General features: G+C 44.0%; 2 protein-coding genes across 3 annotated transcripts in view; both read left to right on the forward strand.

Annotated features, from left to right (window-relative positions):
- Nucleotides 1–1986: 1986 nt before the first annotated feature.
- LOC126992714 (zinc finger protein 84-like) lies at nucleotides 1987–4615 on the forward strand. The gene has a single exon (XM_050851525.1). It carries the CDS (start codon nucleotides 1987–1989, stop codon nucleotides 3241–3243), a length of 1257 nt encoding a protein of 418 aa, XP_050707482.1. The 3' UTR covers nucleotides 3244–4615.
- A 13688-nt stretch (nucleotides 4616–18303) lies between these two features.
- LOC126992654 (carbohydrate sulfotransferase 11-like) overlaps nucleotides 18304–27809 on the forward strand; it is an 86292-nt gene continuing 76786 nt past the window's right edge. The window contains exons 1-5 of one of the 2 annotated variants that reach the window (XM_050851453.1): nucleotides 18304–18410; nucleotides 18724–18872; nucleotides 21119–21276; nucleotides 22919–23001; nucleotides 24837–25040. In XM_050851453.1, the coding sequence (XP_050707410.1) occupies nucleotides 18406–18410; nucleotides 18724–18872; nucleotides 21119–21276; nucleotides 22919–23001; nucleotides 24837–25040 (599 nt within the window). In that variant the 5' untranslated portion in view covers nucleotides 18304–18405. The remainder of the gene's footprint in view (nucleotides 18411–18723; nucleotides 18873–21118; nucleotides 21277–22918; nucleotides 23002–24836; nucleotides 25041–27809) is intronic. The other variant, XM_050851455.1, reaches the window with a different exon arrangement.

Genomic DNA, 27809 nt, shown 5'->3' on the forward strand with positions numbered 1-27809 from the left:
CTGTTTTTCCGTCGGGCGCCATTTGTATGAACTTGATCTTGATGTCACAGGTGGCTTACGATTGTAAGACCAAGGAGCAGTACAAACTACATAAAAAAATCATATTGGAAAAAATATCCATGTGTTCATTATTAATTATTAATATTAGTGAGAATAATGGGGTAAATATGATATCAGAAACTGTACATCATGAGTCTTGTACGAGTTATTTCGCGCAATACCAGCCCTGCCGCCATTTGCATTGTTTACAAACCACACAGCCACACTCATACAACAAACAGCTGCATCCCGCGTGTCACCAGAACCGTGTGAATTGTGTCTTGCCTTGTTGTATGTCATAACCTACGAGTGATGGTGGGAATAATATGCTTATTCACTGCATTCAGTGGAGAGAGAGAGAGAGAGAGAGAGAGAGAGAGAGAGAGAGAGAGAGAGAGAGAGAGAGAGAGAGAGAGAGAGAGAATATCTATCACCGAGATATCCACTCAGGCACTCAGTCTCAGCCTCACTCGTGTGAGGAAGAAATGAGGGACACCATGAGCGGCTGTGTAGTATTGGTACTGGTACCGGTGCCATACCGTATAGCTGGGACCGTTAGTACCGGTACTGGTACCGGTACCTGCCCACCCCTATTGTTGAGTAGCGTGGCAGCGTGGGTACTGTATTGTTGTTCAAATGGCGCGCAGGAAGAACTGAGCTCAGCTGTGTGGCCGCGGCGCCGTATGAGTCCAGTTTCTTGAGACATATGGTGGCCACTCCATAAAATATCGCGTATAAGTGAAAAAACGTGTAAATTAAACATTTATTTGGATTTTGGACCCCGCGTTATTTCAAAAGCGCGTAAGCCAAACTCGCGTAAATCGAGAGTTACCTGTATTTGAGAGGGTGAGAGAACAGGTTATTGATTTTGCAAAGCCATACAAAACGGAAGGTACAACAAAGTGTACGATAAAGTTAGGGGAGGAGAGAATGGAGGTGACTGAGTTTAAATATTTAGGGACAGTTTTACAGAAGTATGGAAGGTGAGGTGAGTGAAAGAGCAGTGAAGGGCAGACAGGTGGTGGGTGCTTTAGAGAGAGTTATGAAAGGAGGAAGTGTGTGCATGGAGGTAAAGAGGGGAATAAGGAACAATATTATCCTGCCAACTCTGTCATATGCATCAGAAACATGGACATGGAATGCAGCACAGCAACTGAGAATACATGCAGTGGAGATGAGTTATATAAGAGGTGCATGTGGTGTGTCAGGATGGGATGGAGAGAGTAGTGAAAGCGTGTATGAGCGGTTTGATGTGGGTGTGACAGTGAAAGGAGTGGAGTGTGGGGGTGGTGGAGTGGGTGAAGCGTGGTGCGCCGAGATGGTTTGGACATGTGATGAGAATGGGGGAGAATGAATTCGTGAAGAGAATGTATGAGGGAAGGACTGAGGGAGGGGGTGTCAGAGGAAGACCACCTGTAAAGTGGATCAATGGGGCGAGTGAGTATTGGAGCGAGAGTTGGAAGTAGCTGGATTTAGTGTGCTGGGAGGGAGTGCCAGAACAGGGGGAGATGGAGGCACTTCTGCCACGGCCATCCTCTGGAGGGAAATTCCCACGAGGGAGCAGGGCATTGGATATATAGATAGATAGATATAGACAGATTGAATCATGTATCTATGAGGATGTGATCTTTGTCCTTTCAGCTCCACCGGTGCTGTGCAGAAGTGAGGGTCTGAGGCGGTGCTGTGCTCAGCGCTCCCTGTGTCCTTGTTGCCGCTGACTTCTGTTCCAGTGGAGGCTGCAAGGCAGGGCAGCAACTTGAGTGGAGCAGGAGCAGACTGTCTCTGGTGTGAGGATCAGGGGTGATCAGGAGAGCCACCCACCACAACCATCACCACCTTGCTACACTCATCTCAAACTGTAAAGGAAAGGCAAAGTTTGAGTGCAAGAAGACTAGAGACAGAGCAGGTCCACTAGACACAGCCTTGCACACACTGGTGAAGAAAACCATGAGTGCCAAGAGTGTGGGAAAAGACTCCCTGGGAAGGGTGACCTCACCAAGTACACCCACACACTCTGGAGGAAGACCTCATGAATGCCGTGAGTGTGGCAAAAAGTTCAGTAAGAAGAGTGCCCTCAACACACACACCCTGACACACACTGGAGAAAGACCTCATGAATGCCATGAGTGTGGCAAAACGTTCAGGTTTAAGGGTGACCTCAACAGACACACCCTTACACACACTGGTGAAAGACCTCATGAATGTCATGAGTGTGGCAAAAAGTTTAGTAAGAAGAGTGATCTCAACAGACATACCCTTACACATACTAGTGAAAGACCTCATGAATGTCATGAGTGTGGCAAAAAGTTCAGTAAGAAGAGTGACCTCAACACACACACCCTTACACACACTGGCGAAAGACCTAGACCTCATGAATGCTGTGAGTGTGGCAAAAAGTTCAGGATTAAGAGTGTCCTTAACACACACACCCTTACACACACTGGTGAAAGACCCCATGAATGCCATGAGTGTGGCAAAAAGTTCATTCAGAAGAGTCACCTCAACACACACACCCTTACACACACTGGTGAAAGACCCCATGAATGTCATGAGTGTGGCAAAAAGTTCAGTGTTAAGAGTGACCTCAACAAACACACCCTTACACACACTGGTGAAAGACCCCATGAATGCCAAGAGTGTGGCAAAAAGTTCAGTGTTAAGAGTGACCTCAACAAACACACTCTTACACACACTGGTGAAAGACCTCATGAATGCCATGACTGTGGCAAAGAGTTCAGTTTTAAGAGTGACCTCAACAAACACACTCTTACACACACTGGTGAAAGACCTCATGAATGCCATGAATGTGGCAAACAGTTCGGTCACAAGGGTAACCTTGACACACACATACTTACACACACTGGTGAAAGACCTCATGAGTGCCCTAAGTGTGGCAAAAAGTTCAGGAAGAAGGGTAACCTCAACTCACACATACTTACACACACTGAAGAAAGACCTCTTGAATGCCGTGAGTGTGGCAAAAAGTTCATTCAGAAGAGTGCCCTCAACAGACACACCCTTACACACACTGGTGAAAGACCTCATGAATGCGACGAGTGTGGCAAAAAGTTCTTTTCTAAGTCTGCTTTGAACAGCCACATCTTTAGACACTCTGGCCTGAGAGAGTTCAAGTGTGATGTTTGTGGCAAGCATTTCAAGACTAAGCCGGATATTGCCCAACACCTGAAGATCCACTTCCCCTGAGGTGTTTGTGTGTGCTGCAGCGCGTCCAGCCCACCGGGCAATGTTTTGGGTGGACCCATGTGGACCTAAGGCAAGTTATGGGCCGCTGCGGGGAAGGGGTGGAGCCAAGCCATTGCCGTCGCGATATAGAGAAGGCCTGACAGCTCAAATTATGAGTCATCCAGGTTAGGTCGAGTGTGTCCCGCGCTCTCCAATAAAATGTTTTTTTTTTTTGGTTTTAATGCATATCATTGTGAAAATATATTTTTTCTGTGATAAATAAATGTTTTCCAACATTAATATCTTACAAACACTATCAAATTAGACAAAAAAAAGAGGAAATAAATAAGATATAGTATAAGGAGAGGGAGAAATATTCATAAAAAATAAATTACATTGACAGCCGTAGCTGGATACTCCTATTAGTTTGATTTGTCACCATTTCTAAATATCTCTGACATTCATAAAGCTGTCGTTACAATTACTATATTCAACAAGCCGATCCTCCATCCCGATACTAGGTAACTCAGTCACCTGGTATCTGGCAACTACGAGTGAGGGGGCTGCTACCTCGGAGGAAGAATACATGTGGCCTTTACGAAGAGTCATGAAGATCGAGCCGCGTACCTTCCCTTCGACAATGTAGGCAAGGCCTCAGACCATACCTTCAATCCATCCCACAAGTTGCTTGGGAAGGTAAAGTAGGATACACAGTGCAGCCTACTTTCCAGCTACCAGATATAATGCACACACACACACAACATTTAACAGCTATTTTGGGAGGCAAGAGCGATCAGCTGAGCCCCTGCCCCCTGATGATGGCTGGCCCGTGCCTCCCGTCTTCATATCACAATCTAAGTGAATATGCAAAAAATCTGGAGTGAGGCAAGGGAACGTTATATAACTAGCCATTAGGCTGCCAAATGATGATGGACATACAGTATATACATTTATTATCAAACTTCAAGATATATTTGATGATAAGAACAATGAGTATATGACTAATTTAACCCCGGACATCCCCGGGCGGTGTTTAGTAAGAGCATAAGAACGTAAGGGGTTCACAAAAAGCCCACTACCCTATACTTGGCAGCCCCTGTCTACCTATCGCGAGTGGCAGTGTAGTACCTATCAGTAACAGTAATAGAGGGCCACTTACACCCACACCCACAGTAATAGATGGACACTAACACCCACACAGTAATAGATACACTAACACCCACACCCACACAGTAATAGATGGGCCACTAACACCCACACCCACACAGTAATAGATGGACACTAACACCCACACCCACACAGTAATAGATACACTAACACCCACACCCACACAGTAATAGATGGGCCACTAACACCCACACCCACACAGTAATAGATGGACACTAACACCCACACCCACACAGTAATAGATACACTAACACACCCACACAGTAACAGTTGGACACTACACACCAACTCCGTAATAGATGGGCCACTAACACCCCCACCCACACAGTAATAGATGGACACTAACACCCACACCCACACAGTAATAGATGGACACTAACACCCACACCCACACAGTAATAGATGGGCCACTAACACACCCACCCACACAGTAATAGATGGACACTAACACCCACACCCACACAGTAATAGATGGACACTAACACCCACACCCACACAGTAATAAATGGGCCACTAACACCCACACCCACACAGTAATAGATGGGCCACTAACACCCACACCCACACAGTAATAGATGGACACTAACACCCACACCCACACAGTAACAGATGGACACTAACACCCACACCCACACAGTAATAAATGGGCCACTAACACCCACACCCACACAGTAATAGATGGACACTAACACCCACACCCACACAGTAATAAATGGGCCACTAACACCCACACCCACACAGTAATAAATGGGCCACTAACACCCACACCCACATAGTAATAAATGGGCCACTAACACCCACACCCACACAGTAATAGATGGACACTAACACCCACACCCACACAGTAATAAATGGGCCACTAACACCCACACCCACACAGTAATAGATGGACACTAACACCCACACCCACACAGTAATAAATGGACACAACACACACACCCACACAGTAACAGATGGACACTAACACCCACACCCACACAGTAACAGATGGACACTAACACCCACACCCACACAGTAACAGATGGACACTAACACCCACACCCACACAGTAACAGATGGACACTAACACCCACACCCACACAGTAATAGATGGACACTAACACACACACCCACACAGTAACAGATGGACACTAACACCCACCCACACAGTAATAGATGGGCCACTAACACCCACACATTAACAGATGGACACTAACACCCACACCCACACAGTAACAGATGGACACTAACACCCACACCCACACAGTAACAGATGGACACTAACACCCACACCCACACAGTAATAAATGGACACAACACCCACACCCACACAGTAATAAATGGACACTAACACCCACACCCACACAGTAATAGATGGACACTAACACCCACACCCACACAGTAACAGATGGACACTAACACCCACACCCACACAGTAATAGATGGACACTAACACCCACACCCACACAGTAACAGATGGACACTAACACCCACACCCACACAGTAATAGATGGACACTAACACCCACACCCACACAGTAATAAATGGACACAACACACACACCCACACAGTAACAGATGGACACTAACACACACACCCACACAGTAACAGATGGACACTAACACCCACACCCACACAGTAACAGATGGACACTAACACCCACACCCACACAGTAATAAATGGACACAACACACACACCCACACAGTAATAAATGGACACAACACACACACCCACACAGTAACAGATGGACACTAACACCCACACCCACACAGTAACAGATGGACACTAACACCCACACCCACACAGTAATAAATGGACACAACACCCACACCCACACAGTAATAAATGGACACAACACACACACACCAACACAGTAATAGATGGGTCACTAACACAGTAACATATGGCGGGGAAAAGCTGAGGAGCTCTCTTGCGGTAAATATGTGCCTCCCAAAATGGCGGGGCTTTGCGGGGCAGCTGAAAAGTGATGTCACGTGCAATCCCTCTATATGGGCTCGGGGCAGGCTACCCCCCCCCCCCTCTCCTCTCTCTCTCTCTTATTTACGTCATATATATAATCTCTATTGCTTGGCTGTGCAGAACGCGAGTTAGACCTAGGCGAGTCTTCCATGAATGAAGGATGAATGGTGTGGCCTGAAGGCCCCTGTTGCCAAGGTCCCTCAGGCGGCATCGATCGTTGCATGAGCCACGTTGCCAAGTGAAATAGAAGATTTACACAGTCCCTGACCACACCCTCCCTACTTTACACTCCCTGTTCTCAACCCATCAAGGCATCTATCTCACTCTTTGCATGTTTACATAACGTGCTCAATAAAGAAAACAATTATCATAATTATCATAAAGTCGTAGAAAAAGGTAGGTGGTTAACTATGAAGGTTCCCGCTGGTTCCTCTGTGCTTTGAAGGCGAGTGCTGTTGTTGTAAAAAAGACAAACATATTCGCTGCAACTATAATATACGACTTTCCAATTAAGAAAAATATTTTCTCACGTTGTTTGAACCGAATCACAACTGTTTGCCACGCCAAATTTGGAAAATATATTTTTTTCCTCGAAGGTATAAGGAAAGACACGGGGTAGACCTTGCCTTCCCTTCGTCTCTCCCGCAAACCTTCGTTCCAAAAATGCTAGTGACTCTCAGTACGCATCATCCTTCCCTTTGATCTTCGTCGCTAAACCTTCATGACTCTTGGTACAGGCCCAGAGTAGCCCTCAGCGGGCGCCGCTCTTCGGTATGAGGTGAAGCATGGGGGGTTGGGGTGGACGGAGCTTAGCTGGTGGCCTTGAGCCAGTAAGTCCACTTAGGCTGCGTTTACACCAAGCGAGTCGCGTCGAGTCGCGTCATGACGTATCATGAATCGCTACTCCAGTTATAACAGTGATTTATATGGGTTTTTGAAAGAAACCGTTCACACCGGATGCGTCGAGTCACGTCGCGTCGCGTTGAGTCACATATAGGGCTGGACCTATTTTTGACGTCAGTCACAGCGAGTCTGCCGTGGTGTGTTCAAGCATGCTGGTGGAACTCCTGATCAACTTAGTTCAAGAACCCCTGCTGTATATGATTCCAGTGACCCTAACCACCGGGATCGTGATGTCATCGCTGGTCTATGGAAAGAAGTTTTCAGTTTTACGTATCATCCTGAAGCATGCACACCATTCACTCAACCATTCATACATATGTACATACAATGCACACAGTGTTAAGATTGGGGCCTATCACAAAGCTATGTTAGTAGGACAAGGGACAAGGGGGAGTGGGTATATTCATATACTTAATATGTATATTTTCAATATTTGTAAATAACAATGTACACCATTCATATAGCATCCGTTACGTTCAGTCATACTCAAGCATACGCCAAGAAATTATACCCGTCACCAAAAACATGAAGTAAATCATAACTCGCTGATCCCTTCTGGGAGGAAAGCGGCTCACCCAGACACACGAACACCAACTTAAGTATGATAGAAAAACAAAACAAAAGAAGAAAAACAACAGCAAGAAAAGAACTAAAAAGAAAAGAAAAAGAAAAGGATTTGAAAAACGCCAATAGAAAAGAAAAGAAAAAGAGAGTAAAAGACCAAAATAAATAAGATAAATTAATGAAAAAAAAAAAAACACGAAAACATGGATCCATTCTCCATGAAATCAAATGGGTCATTGAGTACTGACTTAACTCAGGTTGACGCAGTCGGTGTAAACGGAGATGAGTCAATATGAATCGCCTCAAATGACGACGTGACTCGACGCGACTCGCTTGGTGTAAACGCAGCCTTAGGCTGCGCGCACAACGAACGCTGGTTTTCTCGTGCGAGACACCAGCGCCAACAGGCGTCAACCGGCGCCAAGAATATCACCATGTAACTGAATGTAAGTGAGCACAGCGGAAACTTGTTTGAGCTTGTCGGCGCAGGCAGCCAGCGTCAACCAGCTAAAAGATTCCCCGAGACCATTCTTGCCTGCACCCTCGCACGAGTGACGTCGCTGTTTTGATTATGGAAGTTGAATTACTTATTAGTAAAGTGTTTGAGAGAGCGCCCTTGTGGGATAAAAGGGATAAACAACACGCAAATAGGAATGTGACTGACAAGCTGTGGAAGGAAGTCAGCAAAGAGCTAGATAGTGAAGGTAAGAACATAAAATACTTGTTATTTATGCAGTGTAGGCAGAGCTGGGACTACCGATTGACATTTGGGATCGGTACTACCGGCGGTAGATTACTGCTACCGATACCGATCATTCGGTATTTTGAAGAAACTACCGAATACCGCTACCGATCGCATGATTGGCAGTCAATCGGTATCGGTAGATTGAAAAAGCGAGCGCGGGACTTTTTTGTTAAGACTTAAGAGAAGACGACCCCGGCAAAATGAAACGGACAAGTTTCAACACGTTCGAGCGCATCTATGGGAAGCAGTTGGCAGGAAATTCCAGGTATTACTTTGACGTCATCACGCTTAGCCAATCACCGGCCGTTCTGGTCGTTCTCAGCCAATCAGAGGCAGCCACGACCTAGCAGATTCTCGCTCCCGCCAAAAGTTTTGGCGGGAGCCCCACTCTTGTTTGGCCTGCCGACGCGAGTAGCCTACACCTACGCTCTAGCTCCTACGCTCTCGACAACGTGCTCAGCCTCATCGCCTAGTGTTTTAAGTGGCAGTGTTTTTAAGTCCACCCGCCGCGGCAGCAGCACTTAATCGTTTTGTGCTTTTAACTTTTCAAGTGATTTTCCTTTTTTAAACTTTATTTTACATTAAAAAAGTTTTGATCAAGTCAGTGAACTATTTAATCATATTGTTACGAACCAGAGGTTAGGATATGCTGTCCTCCGCCCCAAGAGGTCCTCCCTGACTGCCAACAACTTTGAGCAGTTGGTGATGTTGAAGGGCAACAGCGAGCAGTTCAAGACATTCCTCAAGGAGGACCTCAAGAAGGGCGCCGACACCGACCTGGAGTAGGAGGCTCAAGACTGCTTCAGTTGTAATTTTTTTGTGTGTTGGGAAGAAATTTATTTTGTGAAAGTTAATAAATAATGCTGTATTGTCTAGTTTGTTTAAATTTAACTTTTTTTCAGTTTGATGTTTATTTTTTGAGGGAGAAATTCATTTATTAAATAAGTTATGTATTTTTGAACTTAAAAAAGGTATTAAAAGACTCTAATTTACTTCTATTCTTAAGTTAACCGAAATAAGAGAGAAATAACTTAAAAAGTGTGTTATGGGCCTTTAAAAGCATTTTTTTATTATATAATTATAGAGTTTTTTAATCTACCGATACCGAATCTATACCGATCGGTAGATTTCTGAAAAATCTACCGATCTACCGATACCGATTGGACGCGGCTCGCTACCGACTACCGATACCGGTGGTAGATTTTTTCTACAGAATCCCAGCTCTGAGTGTAGGTAATTAATATATCATATTTAACGTTCATAACATGATGTAACCATTCAATGAAAAAATGGTGGTATTCTCCATACTCTCTTCTTTTTCTATTTATAGGGTGTACTCCCTCTTTTCTAAAATTCAGTCTTGCGTGCGTATTCTCGAGCGCAATTAGCTCGTCATCAGAGGATGAGTTTGACATGATTGCTCTGCACCTGTTTCTTAACGACTGAAGCAAAACTTTCCATCTCCGCGCTGGTCATAGCAGATTACCAGCGCCCGTTGTGCTCACCTACTCGCGCCTGAAACAAGCGCGAGTCACAGCAGATCGGCGCTGGTGTCTCGCACGAGAAAACCAGCGTTCGTTGTGCGCGCAGCCTTAGTCCACTCAAAACATTGGCTTTCTCGCTCCCAGATCGCCGGAGTAAATGAGCTTGTCTGAGAGCTGAGATGAAATGTTCCACACCCGTCTTGATCCCTCACACCTCCCCTGTAAAGTATTCATTATATATTGACCATGGACTTATTTTTAATATAGAAGGATGTACAACCTTCTATGTATAGCGTCTCAGATGTGATCAAAACTCACTACGAGAAAACAGAAGGAAGTATTGGGACAGGAAGGAGAAAAAACTTACCCAGAGAGAGAGAGAGAGAGAGAGAGAGAGAGAGAGAGAGGAAAAGGGAGAGTCGGGCGGTAAGGTAGAGGAAGGGATATGGGCGACAGGAGAAAAGTGAAACTATAAATAAAGGAGGAAACCGTTGAGAACAATTCTGCTACGAACGATAGCCACTGAGGAAGGTTACCGCGCCGTAGCTGTGCCTCGCGTAAGTGTAATTTGGCGCTGGTTACGTTGCAGGATTAGAAGAGGTCCGGTACGTTGGTTCTGTGAAAGTTCGTACAAGGATGTAGCTCAGGTCCATATATTAACGTCTGAGGCTCCCATTACTATTTCCTCAAGGCCACAGAGATGATTATTATAGCAATACTTTGAGGTGTTGTATAATGAAGTGAGGCGATATTGGGAAGACACTGTGCATCTACTAGTTTGCGTTAACATATGTTTTAAAGCTAAAAAGGGAAGAAAACATGAAATACTCCCCCAGAACAATTAGGCTATGTACGTACACAATCTACACTACAGTATATTCACGCTCTTCGGGTTTCGCCTCGGGCGGGTACTGGACACGGGGGAGAGAGGGACTCTGAGATGGAGCTGCGGCTGGTCGCTGTTGATGTACAAAGACTACCTCTTAATAACTGAGCCAGTTCTGGGCCTGGATGATTATGTCACTATATTCAGAATGTGGAGATGACGTTGGTATTCTGTACCTAAAAGCTCCTTGCCAAATACTGTACTTGATACACATGAGCAGTGCTCACAAAATTATCCTGTTACAAAGAAATTATTACTTATTTATGCCACTTTGCTCATTTTATCTGCTATCGCAGAACAAAGTTTTTCTACACTTAAACATATAAAATCATTCAGACGGTCAACTATATGGGTGAGGAGAGATTGGATGGGTTTACAAAATTATGCATTCACCGTGAACTGACCAACGGTGATCTGATTGAAAATTTTGTTACGGCTGTCATTGAGCGGCTTCTGGGGCTTCCTAGAAGGACTAGCTCATCCCTGGCCTTCACCGGGCACGGGATGAACTGTGCTGCGTCGCCACGCCGCGTACAGTATATGAGGCGTAGAGTGGAACAATCTGGGAACTCCATCATCACCTCCGTCAGACAGAGCTCCGCCTGTGTATATGTATCTCGGTTGATCTCGTTCGTTTAATTGTCCTGTTTTTTATGCCGCCGGGCGAAATAAAACTATTATTATTATTATTATTATTATTATTATTATTATTATTATTATTATTATTATTATTATTATTACTATTATTATTATTATTATTGTTATTGTATTTTCAAAAAAGAAAAAAAGGAAGAGGAAACTTTATTCTGTAATTTGTATATCACAACACACACACACACACATTATATATATATATATATATATATATATATATATATATATATATATATATATATATATATATATATATATATATATATATATATATATATATATATATATATATATATATATGTATTTATTTATTTAGTCATTGCTTTTGTTCTAAAATTTGTGCCCCTTATGCAACGGTGAATCAAAATCAACTTAGTTTTAATGTAGCAATGAGTTCCTCCCCCCATAAAGTAGCCTAACGTTATTTAATACATTACTGTTGCTCAACACTCGACAAAGAATTTTTCATTTGTTTCTTATTTACCAAAGCACTGCTAATATAAATTACATCAAGTGTAAATAAACTCAAGAGCAAATACCTTCTCCTCCTCCAGCCTCTCTTCCACATTCATTTCACAAATAAAGCTAATGAAGCTCCTCCTGTAACCTATTATAGAATTACAATATGGAGGACAGGCTGGGATGGGAAACATTAGTAACCGAGAGACTGGCCTACAATGTCTGCCTAATAAAGTAATACTTGTAGGTAAAGTGGGTAGCATGCGAGATTGCTGCGCGTTGCATCGGCATTCATTTCCGCCTCCTTGACCTTTTGAGCCTGTGGTGGACTCGTATCCATTGGCCCGGGGACACTCGGCTATGCCGTCCGGATTCCCACAATTTACCTTCCCAAAGTTTCCCGAGGTATCCGTTTATCGACCGACCCGAAAGGAAGGATGAACAGGAGCAATAGCTGGGAGGGCTGTACGCTGAAGGCACCTAATCGGACTCGAACCGGTGCCCCGAGGAGTGGTAGACGGTCACAGAAACCACTCAGCCACGGAGGCGCAGGGGCTGGGGTGTAAAGAGAGAAAGCCCATTCTAACTCTCACTCTGCCCGGGAATAGAATCCAAAATCTCTATTCAACCGAGAAATTTCGGTTGCCAGCCGAGTGCATATTGGCCCCCCAAAATTATTTTCTAGATCCGCCACTGCATGATCGGCAAGGAATCCGGCAAGCTGTCAGGCCGTTTCTATATCGAGACGGCAATGGCCATGCTGGCTTCACTTCTGTGACGTCATGCACCCTATTCTTGTATTCTTCCTCCAATTTTCCCATAAAAGCGCACTGGTGTTTCCTCTTTACTCTCCACACTCTTTGCTGTTGCTACTACTACTACTACTACTACTACTACTTCTTTTTCTACTACTACTACTACTACTACTACTACTACTACTACTACTACTACTACTACTACTACTACTACTACTACTACTACTACTACTACTACTACTACTACTACTGTTACTACTACTACTACTACTACTACTACTACTACTACTACTACTACTACTACTACTACTACTACTACTACTACTACTACTACTACTACTACTACTACTAGCCTACTACTACTTCTTCTTCTTCTTCTACTACTACTACTACTACTATCGTGCTCCGCTTACCCGGACAAGACGAGGACTCCTGTAGCAATGCACAAAGTAAGGCAAGCCCCCCGTGGACCTCCTCACAAGGATGGTCAGCTTCCCGCCCCGCAGCAGTTCGGGTCCTTTAATAGAAGAGATTTGGGAGTCTGACCAGGCTCGGCATTCCTAGACGCTTCCTCTCCTTACATCAATCATTACTAAAAGCCTGAAAGAGGTTAAACGCGTCCCCATGAGTGTTTCCTTACGTTCACGGTGCAGAAAATTTCTCATACTGCCACCAAGGCCATAAAACTACCCATGAAATGCCCACACATCCTACGAAAGCCTTTGGCGCCGAAAGTTTTCAGAATATGGCCCCGAGTCCTGAGCCGCGTCCTGGTGTAAGGGTGCAGCCATAGGGAATTATAACAAGCAGGCAACATGTATAGGGCACGTATGATGAGTAGGGAAAAAAATATAAGTAAGGGTGCAGCCATAGGGAATTATAACAAGCAGGCAACATGTATAGGGCACGAATAGTGAGTAGGGAAAAAATTATAAGTGCCGGTGTAGCGGTAAGAAGTGGGACCCCAGTAGGAAATGGAACCTCGTTGTGTGCAGGCATTGCTGTCTCAAAAAAACAAAAACAAAAACAAAAACACTCACGGACACACACACACACACACACACTCTCTCGTGGCGGAAGGCTTTTCTATCCTGCTTAGTTTATCATAACATAATTACTCTGCCCACGACTGTATGGTGTATGGGGGGTAATTGTGCGTTGTTTTTACTTCATAAATACGCCTCAACTATTTTGTTCAGGACTACATTTTTTTAGTAGGTGATCCATATTAGTTTATTTACGAGATAGCCTACTATACTGTATTCATTCTTGTGTTTTATATCGTTCAGCTAAGATTTAATAGCCATTCTACCGCTAAATACATCTGTGCTGTTTAACTCTCACTTAATTCTATCAACTATGAAAAAATCCTTGAACCTTTGAACGCCAAAGTGGAGCACATCTTGACCCACTCTCCGTTCGCTGAAATCTCCATCTCAGATTTCATTGTTCACCATCATCTTTGGCTTTCATCATCCTTCAGTTACTACTACTATCCTAATCATATTTTTTACTACTTGGCGTTTCAGGGGCCATGTTACACAATTTTTCGAAAATGACATTTTAACAAGGCGTCAGATAAGGATGGTATTTTGGGAGAGGATGTTGGAGAGTCTTAGGTGTCAAAATGTGGATGATTGCGGCACTTGTAGCAGTGACTTTAGGGTGAACTTCTCTAAAATTTACGGGCACGGGTAGCGACTAGCGAGGCTATATAGTCGTGTCATCATGCATGCACCGCCTCTCATTCATGTCGTGACGTCGACGTGACGCGTAACTATGACGTAAAAGTGATCACCGACCCAACCGGCTATTCTCTCTCTCTCTCTCTCTCTCTCTCTCTCTCTCTCTCACACACACACACACACACAATAACAATAATTCAGCCCTGTGCATAGGGATGATGCTCACATGAAAATATTATTTGCAAAAAACAGTTTTACTCGTGGGAAATTACTAATCCTTTGCATGGAAAATACGGCTCTTGGAACATGCTCTATGCATATTATACATACCTGTATATCAATTGCACGATGTAAGATGTGAAATAAAGAAAGAAAAAAGCAAAGATGAAAGAGAGGCGGTGCATGTATGGACACACCTAGCCTCGCTACCCGTGCCCGTATATTTTAGCGAAGTTCGCCCTAAAGTTACTCCTACAAATGCCGTGATCATCAAGATTTGGTCAGGGTCTCAGACATCGTCTCCCACGATGTCACCCTTGTCCGATGCTTTGTCCAAGTGTTTTCGAAAAACTGTGTGACACGGCCCCTGAAACGCCTAGTAGACACACTGCTCGTCAGTGATTCAGTGTCGCCGCAGAGTGCTGTCAAATAAATCCACTGAGATAATGTTCATGGCGGATAATATATCGTAAAGGGAAATTTATTATAAAGAACATGTGAAGGGGAAGGGGGGGGGGATGGATATTCTAAAGAGAACATGTTCGGCCGACAAATTCGTAGTTTAGGCTCCCCCCCATTGCCATGCCATGCCATGCCATCATTCAGCAACGACACCAACACCTGTTTCCTCGCCCCACACCTGCACCCACACCTGAGGAGTGGTCCGCCGCGTGGCCAGCGGCAAGGAGTGTGTATGTGTGTGTGTGTGTGTGTGTGTGTGTGTGTGTGTTTACCTATTTGTATTTACCTAGTTGTGACATACGGGAAAAGAGCTATGCTCGTGCTGTCCCGTCTCCATATCCGCTCTTGTTCAACTTTTCCTTAAAATCAAATGTGTGTGTGTGTGTGTGTGTGTGTGTGTGTGTGTGTGTGTGTGTGTGTGTGTGTGTGTGTGTGTGTGAATAATACGTAATTATCATAGTAATAACAATAATAATAATGATAAAGGTAACAACAATAATAGTAATAATAATAATAATAATAATAATAATAATAATAATAATAATAATAATAATAAGAAGAAGAAGAAGAAGAAGAAGAAGAATGATGATGATACTAATTAACGGTGTATGAAGGGAAATGCAGTATTGTGGCTGAAAATATACAAAAGTGTGTGTGTGTGTGTGTGTGTGTGTATATATATATATATATATATATATATATATATATATATATATATATATATATATATATATATATATATATATATATATATATATATATCCCAAGTGTTTATGTTTACTTCTACATTTACAGCACTACTTTGAATTTTTAGTCGAGTAATGATGGATTATTAGAGCGTTTCCGTTTCTTGGCGGAAGCTTCAGATGGTGCCTTTAAAAACCTCTCCATAATGGCTGTACTCGTATTACTAAATATATTTCAATTAATGTTATTAATCAACAATGTAAATAAAATATTTTCAAAAGAGTAATGCAACATCATCACTTCGCTTCCCATTGTGATACTCCCTTTGCTGCACAATATCATAGCATTGCGCCATCTTACCACACTAAAACGCCACATAAAATTGCGGTTCACAGGAACTTACTTGAGCGAGCGCGGGTGGGGGCACAAGTGAGTGCTCTCACCTGCTCCTGCACAGAGGTTGATTTGTTATGTGAATTTTATTTAATCAATTGTCAAAAACCATGGAAGTGAGGATTCTTTTTGCATATATACCAAAGTTTTACGGGTGCTGACGATAATGAAGATGTGAAATTTTTGGAATAAATTAGTAAATAGGGAGATAAAACGAAATTTAGATTACGCGAATTTCACGATGATGTAAGAGCGGAGAGAGTAGTAAGGGAGTGAAGGAGAGGGGGGATACAACGGTCAGTCGTGGCTCGTGTGAGGGTGCTTGAAGGAATTATTTGACTTGTTATTTTTTCTTAATGAAAGTACTATACAGCACTGAATTTGTCATGGTCTCATAATCCTTGCTTGGATATTTCGCACCCCCAGGCCTTAATTGGGGGTACCTCAGCGACCCCACCGATCCCATGACCTCTTTATGACCCCACATAATGAGCATTCCGACCCCACTTGGGGTCCCGACCCCTGGTTTGGGAACCCCTGAACTAGGCAATGCAGGACAAGGGAAGGGAAAACAAGGAGCAACATTTTGTTGTTGTTGTTGAAGTGAAAACTAGCAAACCAGCCCACGTGTGTGGAGGGCTTGTTGATGCCATGGAGGGCTCGAGCCGACAACAGCCATGGACGGGCATGCATCAGTGCCTGACCGATGAAGCCGCAGAACTGTCATTCTCTCGCCGTCAAGATGACGGATACCTGTCAAATGTTAGGTGTTAATGAATTAAGTCAGGTCAGGCTCGTCACCTCACCACGTCCACCTGGGTCTCCGCGGTGTGGAATGACCGTAGTGGACTCATTTTTAGTTCAACTGTGAGACCATCAGCATTGTTAATCAAACCTATTGCTGAAACCTATTTACATAATGAGGTATTGCTATTGCTTTAATAACTGTTAAAAGTTAGGAATACTGTGACTGTTATTGCTGGTTAGTGGCACAGACAAACATGCAAGCAAAGAAACATCAGTTAATTAGTGGTGTGATAAGCTTGAGAAATCTCGAAGTTGGTTTGTTTCCATTTATTACATAGAAAAATATATTAGTATTCACAAAATAGTTCTATCGCATCAGTAAGTGTACGGTAATCAAGAACAACACCGCCACAATGGACGAGACGGCCTGGAGGCAGCAACTGAGGCGGTGGGCACGAGATCTCACCCGAGTCTGCGCCACACTGACGGCGAGGGGAATGACAGTTGGGCGGCTTCATCTCTTTCCATATGATTAGCGGCCCATGTCGACTCCACCAATTATACCTCCATGGTTGATGACATTCACTATGGTGGGATGGGGCTGCTTACGCATCTGTTTGGTCTCGCTCTGAGGGAGATCAAGTGACTTCATGTACAGGACGAGGAAGGAAAGGATGAGGTATGGGAGGAGTAGGAAGAGGAGGAAGGGGATCAAAGAGGGAGTGAGAAGAGAAAGGAAGAAAGAAAGGAAAATAAAAAGATAATTACAGAAGACTTGGAAACAAAAGATAATCATGAAGGAAAATCACATTCTGGTATTATTACGTATTATTTTTAGTGCTTCGTCTACCATTACTAATTTGCTTTCCCTGCAGACTGGTGACTCCTGACTTCATAAGGAGAAGGAGGAAAAGGAAAAAGAAGAGGAGGAGAGAAGGAGGAGAAGGAGGTACCTATATTGAAGGAGTTGTAACGCGGCGTGGCAGTAGATGAGGCATTTAAATTCGTTGTTCGTTGTGGGTGAGGGGCCGGGGGGAGAGAGGAGGATGCTGTGGAGGGGAGGGGAGAGAGACCGTAGTCCAAATTTAAAAGGAAACTGAATAATGAATGCTACAGTTCACGAGCAATGGCAACCCACGCTACGCTTTTTTGTTCTTTCTTTTACAGTAAATGAAGCAACTTAAGAGAAAGGGTAGAATGGCCACAAATAAGGCTGCGTCGATACATCATTCTCAACTCCTTCCTTCGTCTCCATGAATGCTGCTGTCTCCTGTTACACCTGTTCCGCCAGGTGACCAGATGTTCCGGTGACAGCTGGATCTATAGCGACAAACAGGTGTGGGCGAAGCCGCGTTGTCATAAGAGTCCAGTCTGTAGGAAGAAGGCGTCACGTCTACACAATTACTGCGTGAAATGAGGTAAGCAGGTTTAGAACTGTAGCCCCTATTATTAGTTTTGCAATATGATACTTAGGAGGTAATACTCAATACGGTGATGGTAAACATTGAAATACCGAAAGTTAGTTCAGTCAGTCACCAGCAAACCTTTGTACCCTGACCTGTCTCTCGTGACATATGGTTGGTTTGCCCACACCAGTATGTGACAGAGAGAGAGAGAGAGAGAGAGAGAGAGAGAGAGAGAGAGAGAGAGAGAGAGAGAGAGAGAGAGAGAGAGAGTTATCTTAAGCACCATGTTCTACACTGATGACTGTCTCGTGGCCATCCCCTACAGAGTGTCGGCGTTCTCCGGTAGCAAATGGGGCCAGCTCTTCTTTGTGCCTCTTGCTGGTCTTTTGTTCTCCGTCGCCGTGTTTACGTTCTGGCGGATTAACCAGTGGGAATGGGAGGAGAGGAAGATGTCTGCGGGCGATTACACAATAGGTAGTCGGTCTATTTTGTTTACCGATTCAGTTGTGTGTTATTTCTTTACGTCTTTTCTACATACATCTCGTTTTACAAATACGTACCTCGCCAAATCTATTCTCCGACCCACCGAAAAATCCTCAAGATCTTCCCTACAGCCTTGGCTAAGCACTACAGAACATAGCGACAAAAGACCATCATGCAAATATCTCATCCATTCAAGGTTACTCTTTACCCCCACATCCAACTTTGCTTTCTCGTCTTTCTAAAGCTTTTGAAACCCTTACCAACAAAGATCTTAAGGATTTATCAATTTAGACTGACCACTACAGAACGAAACAAAAGAGGCAACACAATACCTCAACAATTTAAGTTTACTCTATTCCCGCATCCGATTTTGCTTTCTCGTCTTCCTGAAGCTTTTAAAACCCTTACCAGCAAAGTTCTTAAGGATTTATCAACTTAAGACTGACCACTACAGGACGAGGCGACAAAAGGGACTACCAGATATCTCTACACTTTACCCCCGCATCCAACTTTGCTTTCTCGTCTTCCTGAAGCTTTTAAAACCCTTACCAGCAAAGTTCTTAAGGTTCTATCAACTTAAGACTGACCACTACAGGACGAGGCGACAAAAGGGACTACCAGATATCTCTACACTTTACCCCCACATCCAAATTTGCTTTCTCGTCTTCCTGAAGCTTTTAAAACCCTTACCAGCAAAGTTCTTAAGGATCTATCATCTTAAGACTGACCACTACAGAACAAGGCGACAAAAGGGACTACCAGATATCTCTATACTTTACCCCCGCATCCAAATTTGCTTTCTCGTCTTCCTGAAGCTTTTAAAACCCGTACCAGCAAAGTTCTTAAGGATCTATCAACTTAAGACTGACCACTACAGGACGAGGCGACAAAAGGGACTACCAGATATCTCTACACTTTACCCCCGCATCCAAATTTGCTTTCTCGTCTTCCTAAATCTTTTAAAACCCTTACCAGCAAAGTTCTTAAGGATCTATCAACTTAAGACTGACCACTACAGGACGAGGCGACAAAAGGGACTACCAGATATCTCTACACTTTACCCCCGCATCCAAATTTGCTTTCTCGTCTTCCTGAAGCTTTTAAAACCCTTACCAGCAAAGTTCTTAAGGATCTATCATCTTAAGACTGACCACTACAGGACAAGGCAACAAAAGGGACTACCAGATATCTCTACACTTTACCCTCGCATCCAAATTTGCTTTTTCGTCTTCCTAAAGCTTTTAAAACCCTTACCAGCAAAGTTGTTGAGGTTCTATCAACTTAAGACTGACCACTACAGAACAAGGCGACAAAAGGGACTACCAGATATCTCTATACTTTACCCCCGCATCCAAATTTGCTTTCTCGTCTTCCTGAAGCTTTTAAAACCCGTACCAGCAAAGTTCTATCAACTTAAGACTGACCACTACAGGACGAGGCGACAAAAGGGACTACCAGATATCTCTACACTTTACCCCCGCATCCAAATTTGTTTTCTCGTCTTCCTGAAGCTTTTAAAACCCTTACCAGCAAAGTTCTTAAGGATCTATCATCTTAAAACTGACCACTACAGGACGAGGCGACAAAAGGGACTACCAGATATCTCTACACTTTACCCCCGCATCCGACTTTGCTTTCTCGTCTTCCTGAAGCTTTTAAAACCCTTACCAGCAAAGTTCTTAAGGATTTATCAACTTCAGACTGACCACTACAGGACAAGGCGACAAAAGGGACTACCAGATATCTCTACACTTTACCCTCGCATCCAAATTTGCTTTTTCGTCTTCCTAAAGCTTTTAAAACCCTTACCAGCAAAGTTCTTAAGGATCTATCATCTTAAAACTGACCACTACAGGACGAGGCGACAAAAGGGACTACCAGATATCTCTACACTTTACCCCCATCATCCAATTTTTCTCGTCTTCTTTAAAATCTTTAAAAACCCCCAAAAGTTGTTGTTGAGGTTCTATCCACACTGACTGGACTACAACACACATAACACAGCGCCAACACAACACTCACCATTCAATGCTTCAAAGCTACTCTTTACTCCTGCATCCAAGTAGACTTTGACCACTCCATAACCTTACGTCAGGGGCTACTAAACACCTCTCCCATTCACTTGTTATCTTATCTCCAGCATCCAGCTAGACCTTGAGCACTCCAGAACCTTACGTCAGGGGCTACAAACACTTCACCCATTCACGTCTTCTCTTATCCCCGGCACCCAACTATAGCTCGAGTGAAAGACCCCAAGACACGGAGCGACACCCTGGAGCGTCACATCAGAAAAACTTGTGAAACCTTACGATTCCCGGAGGATGGGGCGCGGAAGGCGATGGCACACATGCATTACGACGACGACAGGAAGGTGATCTACTGCTTCATTCCCAAGGTGAGGGACGGAGGGCGAGGGACCCGATACCGGAGAACAGAAGTGTCATATGTAGAGGACATCAGGGCAAGAAAATGCGTCAGAAAAGGATGGGAAGATGTTCATTTATTTATATATCAACCAAATGACGTATAGGCAAGAAACCGTCACTTCGTTCAGTCCCCAAAACTAGTCATATAAATAAATAAATAAATAAATAAATGAATATATATATATATATATATATATATATATATATATATATATATATATATATATATATATATATATATATATATATATATATATATCAATAACTATATTTAACCGACAGAAAATATCTCAACAAACCACTTGTGCCAGGAATCGAACCCGTACTTTCTAAATAGAAATCAAGGCGCATACCAACCATGCCACCTGATGAGCTACCTGGCACAAGTGGTTTGTTGAGATGTTTTTCTGTCGGTTAAAGACAGTTCCTTGATATATATACCACGGCGTTGTGTCGTCTGGGATTGATTAAAATTCTTTCCGACTGCCCCGAGCGTGAGCGGGACTTCTTTACCTTTCATTCCTCGTAAGAGGGTGGGGGCGTCAGGTTGGCTGCTTAAATGCAACCTCTGGCGTGAAGTCTTTTAGCTCATCAGGTGGCATGGTTGGTATGCGCCTTGATTTCTATTCAGAAAGTACGGGTTCGATTCCTGGCACAAGTGGTTTGTTGATATATATATATATATATATATATATATATTACAACAAAGGAGACAGCTAAAGGTCACAAAAAAAGGAAACAATAATAAAAAAAAGCCCGCTGCTCGCTGCTCCTATAAAAAGAATCAAAAGAGGTGGCCGAAAGAGAGGTCAATTTCGGGAGGAGAGGTGTCCTGATACCCTCCTCTTGAAAAAGTTCAAGTCGTAGGCAGAAGGAAATACAGATGAAGGAAGACTGTTCCAGATTTTACCAGCGTGAGGGATGAAAGAGTGAAGATGCTGGTTAACTCTTGCATAAGGGGTTTGGACAGTATAGGGATGAGCATGAGTAGAAAGGCGTGTGCAGCGGGGCCGCGGGAGGGGGAGAGGCATGCAGTTAGCAAGTTCAGAAGAGCAGTCAGCGTGGAAATATCAATAGAAGATAGAAAGAGAGGCACCATGGCGACGGAATTTTAGAGATAGAAAACTATCAGTAGGAGGAGGAGAGCTGATGAGACGAAGAGCCTTAGCTTCCACTCTGTCCAGAAGAGCTGTGTGAGTGGAGCCCCCCCACACGTGAGATGCATATTCTCTCTCTCTCTCTCTCTCTCTCTCTCTCTCTCTCTCTCTCTCTCTCTCTCTCTCTCTCTCTCTCTCTCTCTCTCTCTCTCTCTATATATATATATATATATATATACACACACACACACACACACACACACACACACATATATATATATATATATATATATATATAAAAATATATATCTATATCTATATATATATATAAATATATATATATAAGGCTAATAATAGATTTTATAAGACTGGTAGAAACGATCTTGCCAGTCTTGTTTCTTTATTGTACCAGGTATCTTTTTTTCAGATGTATGAGGACAGTCTTTAACTCTGATTGCGTGACAACTATCATTTGAATACTAAAATAAGTGCGTTTCATCCTTCTCCTTGACAGGTGGCGAGCACCAGCTGGAAGAGAGTGTGGCTCAGGATGACGAACAGAATTAAGCCGCACCAGAATGCAACCACCATGAGCAGGTAAGGAACACCGCGTCTCTGGTTGTGTCCCGTTAACTCTCTTTTAATTACTAACACCGCGTCTCTGGTTGTGTCCCTCGAACTCTCTTTTAATTAATAACACCGCGTCTCTGGTTGTGCCCCTCGAACTCCCTTCTAAGCAGCGCCGCATCTCTGGTTATGTCCCCAACTCTCACAACAGCTATTTCCAAACGCCAAAAAGGAGATCAGTCGGGTTCTCTTGAGTGTCTTCTTAGGTTCATGGTACAGAGGAAGGGTCAGACTACCACCAAGGTTAAAAACTACCCCTGGAAATGCCTACAGCTCCTACGAAAGCCTTGTCAAATGTGTGTGCTTGCGTGGGCGCCAAAATGTTTAGGAGTACGGCCCGAAGTTGGTTCAGAAGCCCCGCCCCCTCTTCCATAGCTACGGGAGCTGATTGGTTGGATGAAAGGAGCTTGGAGTTAGGAGTTTGTTACTATGGAAGGAGGGTGAGGGTATCATCTAAGTGTGCGGTGACTATTGTAAAGGGATTTAATGAATGAAATTGATAATCCTTCTTGCATTAGGAAGCTGAGCATCATGTTGATAGCCGTGATCAAAATAATAGTTTTGTGAACCGAGGCTACTGGAGGCGACGATGCATGCTGAGCTAGTTCAGAGGAGCACTTGAAATGAAAAACAAAATACTGTAGAAGATAGCAATGGAAACAACATCCCGGCAAAGGTTAACCCGGTAGCAGCGACGGGCCAATTTTGCGGCTTTACCGTGTACCAGCGATGGGCCAAATTTCTGCCATGATATAAACCTCCCAAAATAGATGATGCATAAACTGATCACACATGCGTTGATATATATTATGAAACGGTTTGCGTGAGTGATGATTCTTTCTCATTATTTTACTTAGAGGGGCCTTTAACCTAACCTAACCTAACCTAACCTAACCTAACCTAACCTTTAACCTAACCTAACCTAACCTAAGAAACATGACCCCCGCAGCTATCGGGTTAAGGTCCATCGTAAACGTATCGGTCTCCCATTGCGACTGTTTCCCAAGGTCACAGAGAAGATTAACCGGGTTTTCATGGGCGCTTCTCCAGTTCAAGATGCAGAGGTCGGGTAAAACTATCACTAGGATTACAAGACAGTCCATGCAACGCCCAGCAGCTTCCACGAGAGGCTTTTCAATTAGGTGAACTGAGGCGCCGAAACGTTCAAAAGCCGAAGAGGTTAACCCATTGGATGTGGATTTCCTACAAGAAGACATCACCAAGTTACAGGAGTGGAACAAAAAGTGGCTGTTCCAATTTAGTGAAGAAAAATGTGAGGTCATGCATCTTGGGAGGGGAAATCCAGCATACCAATACCACATGGGAAACACTCCACTACCCACCACAGAGGCACACAAAGACCTGGGAGCATATGTTACCAGGCTACCAGTGAAGGCGAAATCCGTGCCAATCGCAGCGGACGGGTTAAGCTGGTCAGTTAGAGAAGAACAGTTGATAAAGCGATTGGACCTTGATTCTGTTATATTTGGAAGAGCTGTGTGAGTGGAAGATCATATATTTGGCTGATACTCCCTGAGGAATCAAAGAAAACACTCTTAGTTAGCATTTGGAAAGGAGAAATAAAAGAAAACATTGGTGGATGCGAAACAAAACCTCTTATCTTGATGAAGCTGACTCAATGAAAACAAAAGATCTAGAGTTTTCAGTGGATATTTTGAGTAGGATTCATCGATAATGTTTTGATGAAGTGAGTGCGAGACAGGTGAGGATTATAGAAGAATAGGGGAGCGGTGAGCGGGACAGAATACCAATCTTAATCCGGCTGTCAATAATTCCTCCCCCAGGTACGCCGTCCACGTCAATCTCCCCGTGCTGGCCGCCGACAGGAATGCAGAGGAGAAGCTAAGAACGTACAGGAAGTTCATGGTGGTGCGCCATCCCTTTGAGCGGGTCTTGTCTGCCTACAGAGACAAGCTGGAGGGCGAGTACGAGAACCCCGGCTACAGCTTCCACAAGCAAGTGGGCAAGAGGATACAGATGAAGTACAGGTGAGAGTTCGGTGCACACACACACACACACACACACACACACACACACACACACACACACACACCCAAAAAAAAAAAAAAAAAAAAGCTCCAGTAGCTCAGTGGTAGAGCTTTGCGCTGTTAGGTTTCACGGTCTGACAGACGGAGGTTCGAGCCCTGCTCAGGCCCGGGATGTTTCCACTAACAGAGGAGCGGTTGCTGACTCCCCTTCTGGATCTGGATCTGGATTTATGATGCGCAGGGCACCTGTACAGGTGCATAACATTCCTTGAACAAGGGGGATGGGGTGCGTAGTATGTGAGTTTCTGGCAGTACTCAGAGATTGACCATAATGAGCTTGCTCGGGTCGGAGGGGTACTTGCTGGCGATGACGAGCCCAGCTCGTGATCAGGCCTGCCGCAGTCCTGAATTTGCAGGAAAGAAGTCGAAACCACCTCCCCTACACTTTACAGCATTCTCAGTCACAGAGTAAAGGCCAGTCATCAGGTATGTAATCCTTGCAGGATTACATGGATCCGCAGCATGCCTCGGAGTGCCTCGCGATGTACTGCATGAGTCAAAAGTCTTCTCGAGATCGACAAAGGCTGCGAGCAGCGCCTACCGAAACTTACGTCGGCGTTCCATAAGGACGCGATGTGCTGTGTTCCGGTCTGTCGTTGATTATCCGGATGTGAACCCAGACTTCTCAGGTCTCTGAAACTTTAGCAGATGAGATCGAATTCGCATCAGCAGCAGATAAGCGAGCACCTTGCCGAGTACACTGAGCAGTGTAATACCACGGTAATTACTGCAGTCCTGTGGCTCCCTTTCCCTTTCCAGATAGAGACAACCAACCCCCTTTTCCAGCCCGGAGGAATAGCACCAGACTGCCACACGGGAGACGGCACCACATGCAACCCATGGATCATGGCCGACTTTCAGCATCATTGCGCTTATATTACAGATCCCAGCTTCCCTTCCACCCTTCAACTTCCTTACAGGTGGAGTTTCGTCTATTGGTGGATCTATAGCCCCCAGCTGCAAGCCAACCAGGAAGTTGTCCGCTTGGGGGCTCTGCCATGTACCGCTGTTCAAAGTACTCGGCCCAACGAGCCCGGTACCCATCCTCATCTGATACTATCTGCCCATCAGCCGTTCGGACAGTACTCGTCTGAGATGTGGGTTTGGAGCGGAGCTTCTTCAGGGCTCGGAAGGCAGGTCTAAGATTGTTTGCATTATTAAGACAACCCTCGACATCCTCAGCGAGATCTCTGACGTACCTCTCCTTATCCCTTCTCTGAAGGGTTTTAGTCCTTCGTAACAGAGACCTGTATCGCTCCGAGTCCCCAGCCAGCCTGGCAGCACTCCTCTATATTCTCCAGTATCTCTCTCGAAGCAACTCCACTCCAAGACCTTGGACCTCTTCAATGCACTCCTCTACAGCTTTGAGAGTCACGTTCAAAGGTATCCCGCAGCTCCCCAGGGTTCTCCAAAGTACCAAGCTCCCCAAACCGATTTGAAACTGCCACTGTATATAAATATATATATATATATATATATATATATATATATATATATATATATATATATATATATATATATATATATATATATATATATATATATATATATATATATATATATATATATATATATATATATATATATATATATATATATATATATATATATATATATATATATATATATATATATATATATAATTCTGAGCTCACGCCTGGTTCCATAGCTTCTCAAGATGGAAACCCGGAGGGTTGTATTTTGAGATTTTCTAGTATCCTTAGTGTTACAACAACAAGTCTATGGTCTGTTCCAAAGACCTCAGCACTCCGGAAAACCCTACAGTTCTGAGGGATCTTCCAACGAGTACTAACAAAGATCTAATCGATGTCTTTTGCCACACCGCCAGCATTGCTTTTCCAAGTCGATTGATGAGACTTGAGTCTCTGGAACCAGGAACTGGCAATCCTCAGCATTCGGAACTTTACGTTGCTTACGTTTCTGGTTACGGAGCCATTGGGACCAAAATACAACTCGTAGCCTCTGTGTGCCGGTAGCTGCACTGAAGTCACCAAAGACAAAATTAATAAGTGTGTCGCGCATGGGGGCACCGGCCAACTATAGATTGGAGCTTAGCATAGAACATCTTTCTCCTAAAGTTCGCACATCTCGGTAGGGGCTTACACTGCAATAAGAGACATGAAGCCCAAGGTGTGATTCAGCCTCACCAGCATCATACACTCATCAACAGGAGTAACTCCAAAAACATAGGACTGCAGTCGGCTAGAAATGGCTTTAACTACTCCCTTGAGATAAGCAGCATCGCTCTAGCCTGACCAGTAGTAAGTATAGTCCCCTCTACCAATCTCTTCATTGTCAGGTTTCCTCGTCTCGGAGAGCTCCACTATGTCTACTCTCAACCTCTTGAGTTCAGCTGACAGATGGAGTAGTCGCTGATCCTCCGAGAGGCTCAGGATGTTCCAGGCTTCCACACGGAGAGCCTGCTGGAGGTTAACCCCGGGCCTGGCTCGACGAGCTTGTCTCGTCTGCACCACCCTTGGGGTCCCCCTGACAAGGTTTCGATAATAATTTCCTTTTTATGAGATTTTCCCTTTTATGAGTACTTACAGCATGTACTTACTATTATTATTTTTTTCACAGTAAAGGACAAGCTCAAGGGCAGAAAAAATAAAATAATGAAAAAAAAAAAAGCCTGCAAATCACTGCTCCTATAAACAAGAGTTACGAGGAGTGGCCAAAAGAGAGGTC

The sequence above is a fragment of the Eriocheir sinensis genome, unplaced genomic scaffold (genome assembly GCF_024679095.1).
Source record: "Eriocheir sinensis breed Jianghai 21 unplaced genomic scaffold, ASM2467909v1 Scaffold5, whole genome shotgun sequence".
NCBI classification, from domain to species: domain Eukaryota; kingdom Metazoa; phylum Arthropoda; class Malacostraca; order Decapoda; family Varunidae; genus Eriocheir; species Eriocheir sinensis.

Excerpts from the sequence above, each read along its gene's own strand:
- LOC126992714 (XM_050851525.1), top strand. The coding sequence starts at position 1,987 with ATGAGTGCCAAGAGTGTGGGAAAAGACTCCCTGGGAAGGGTGACCTCA.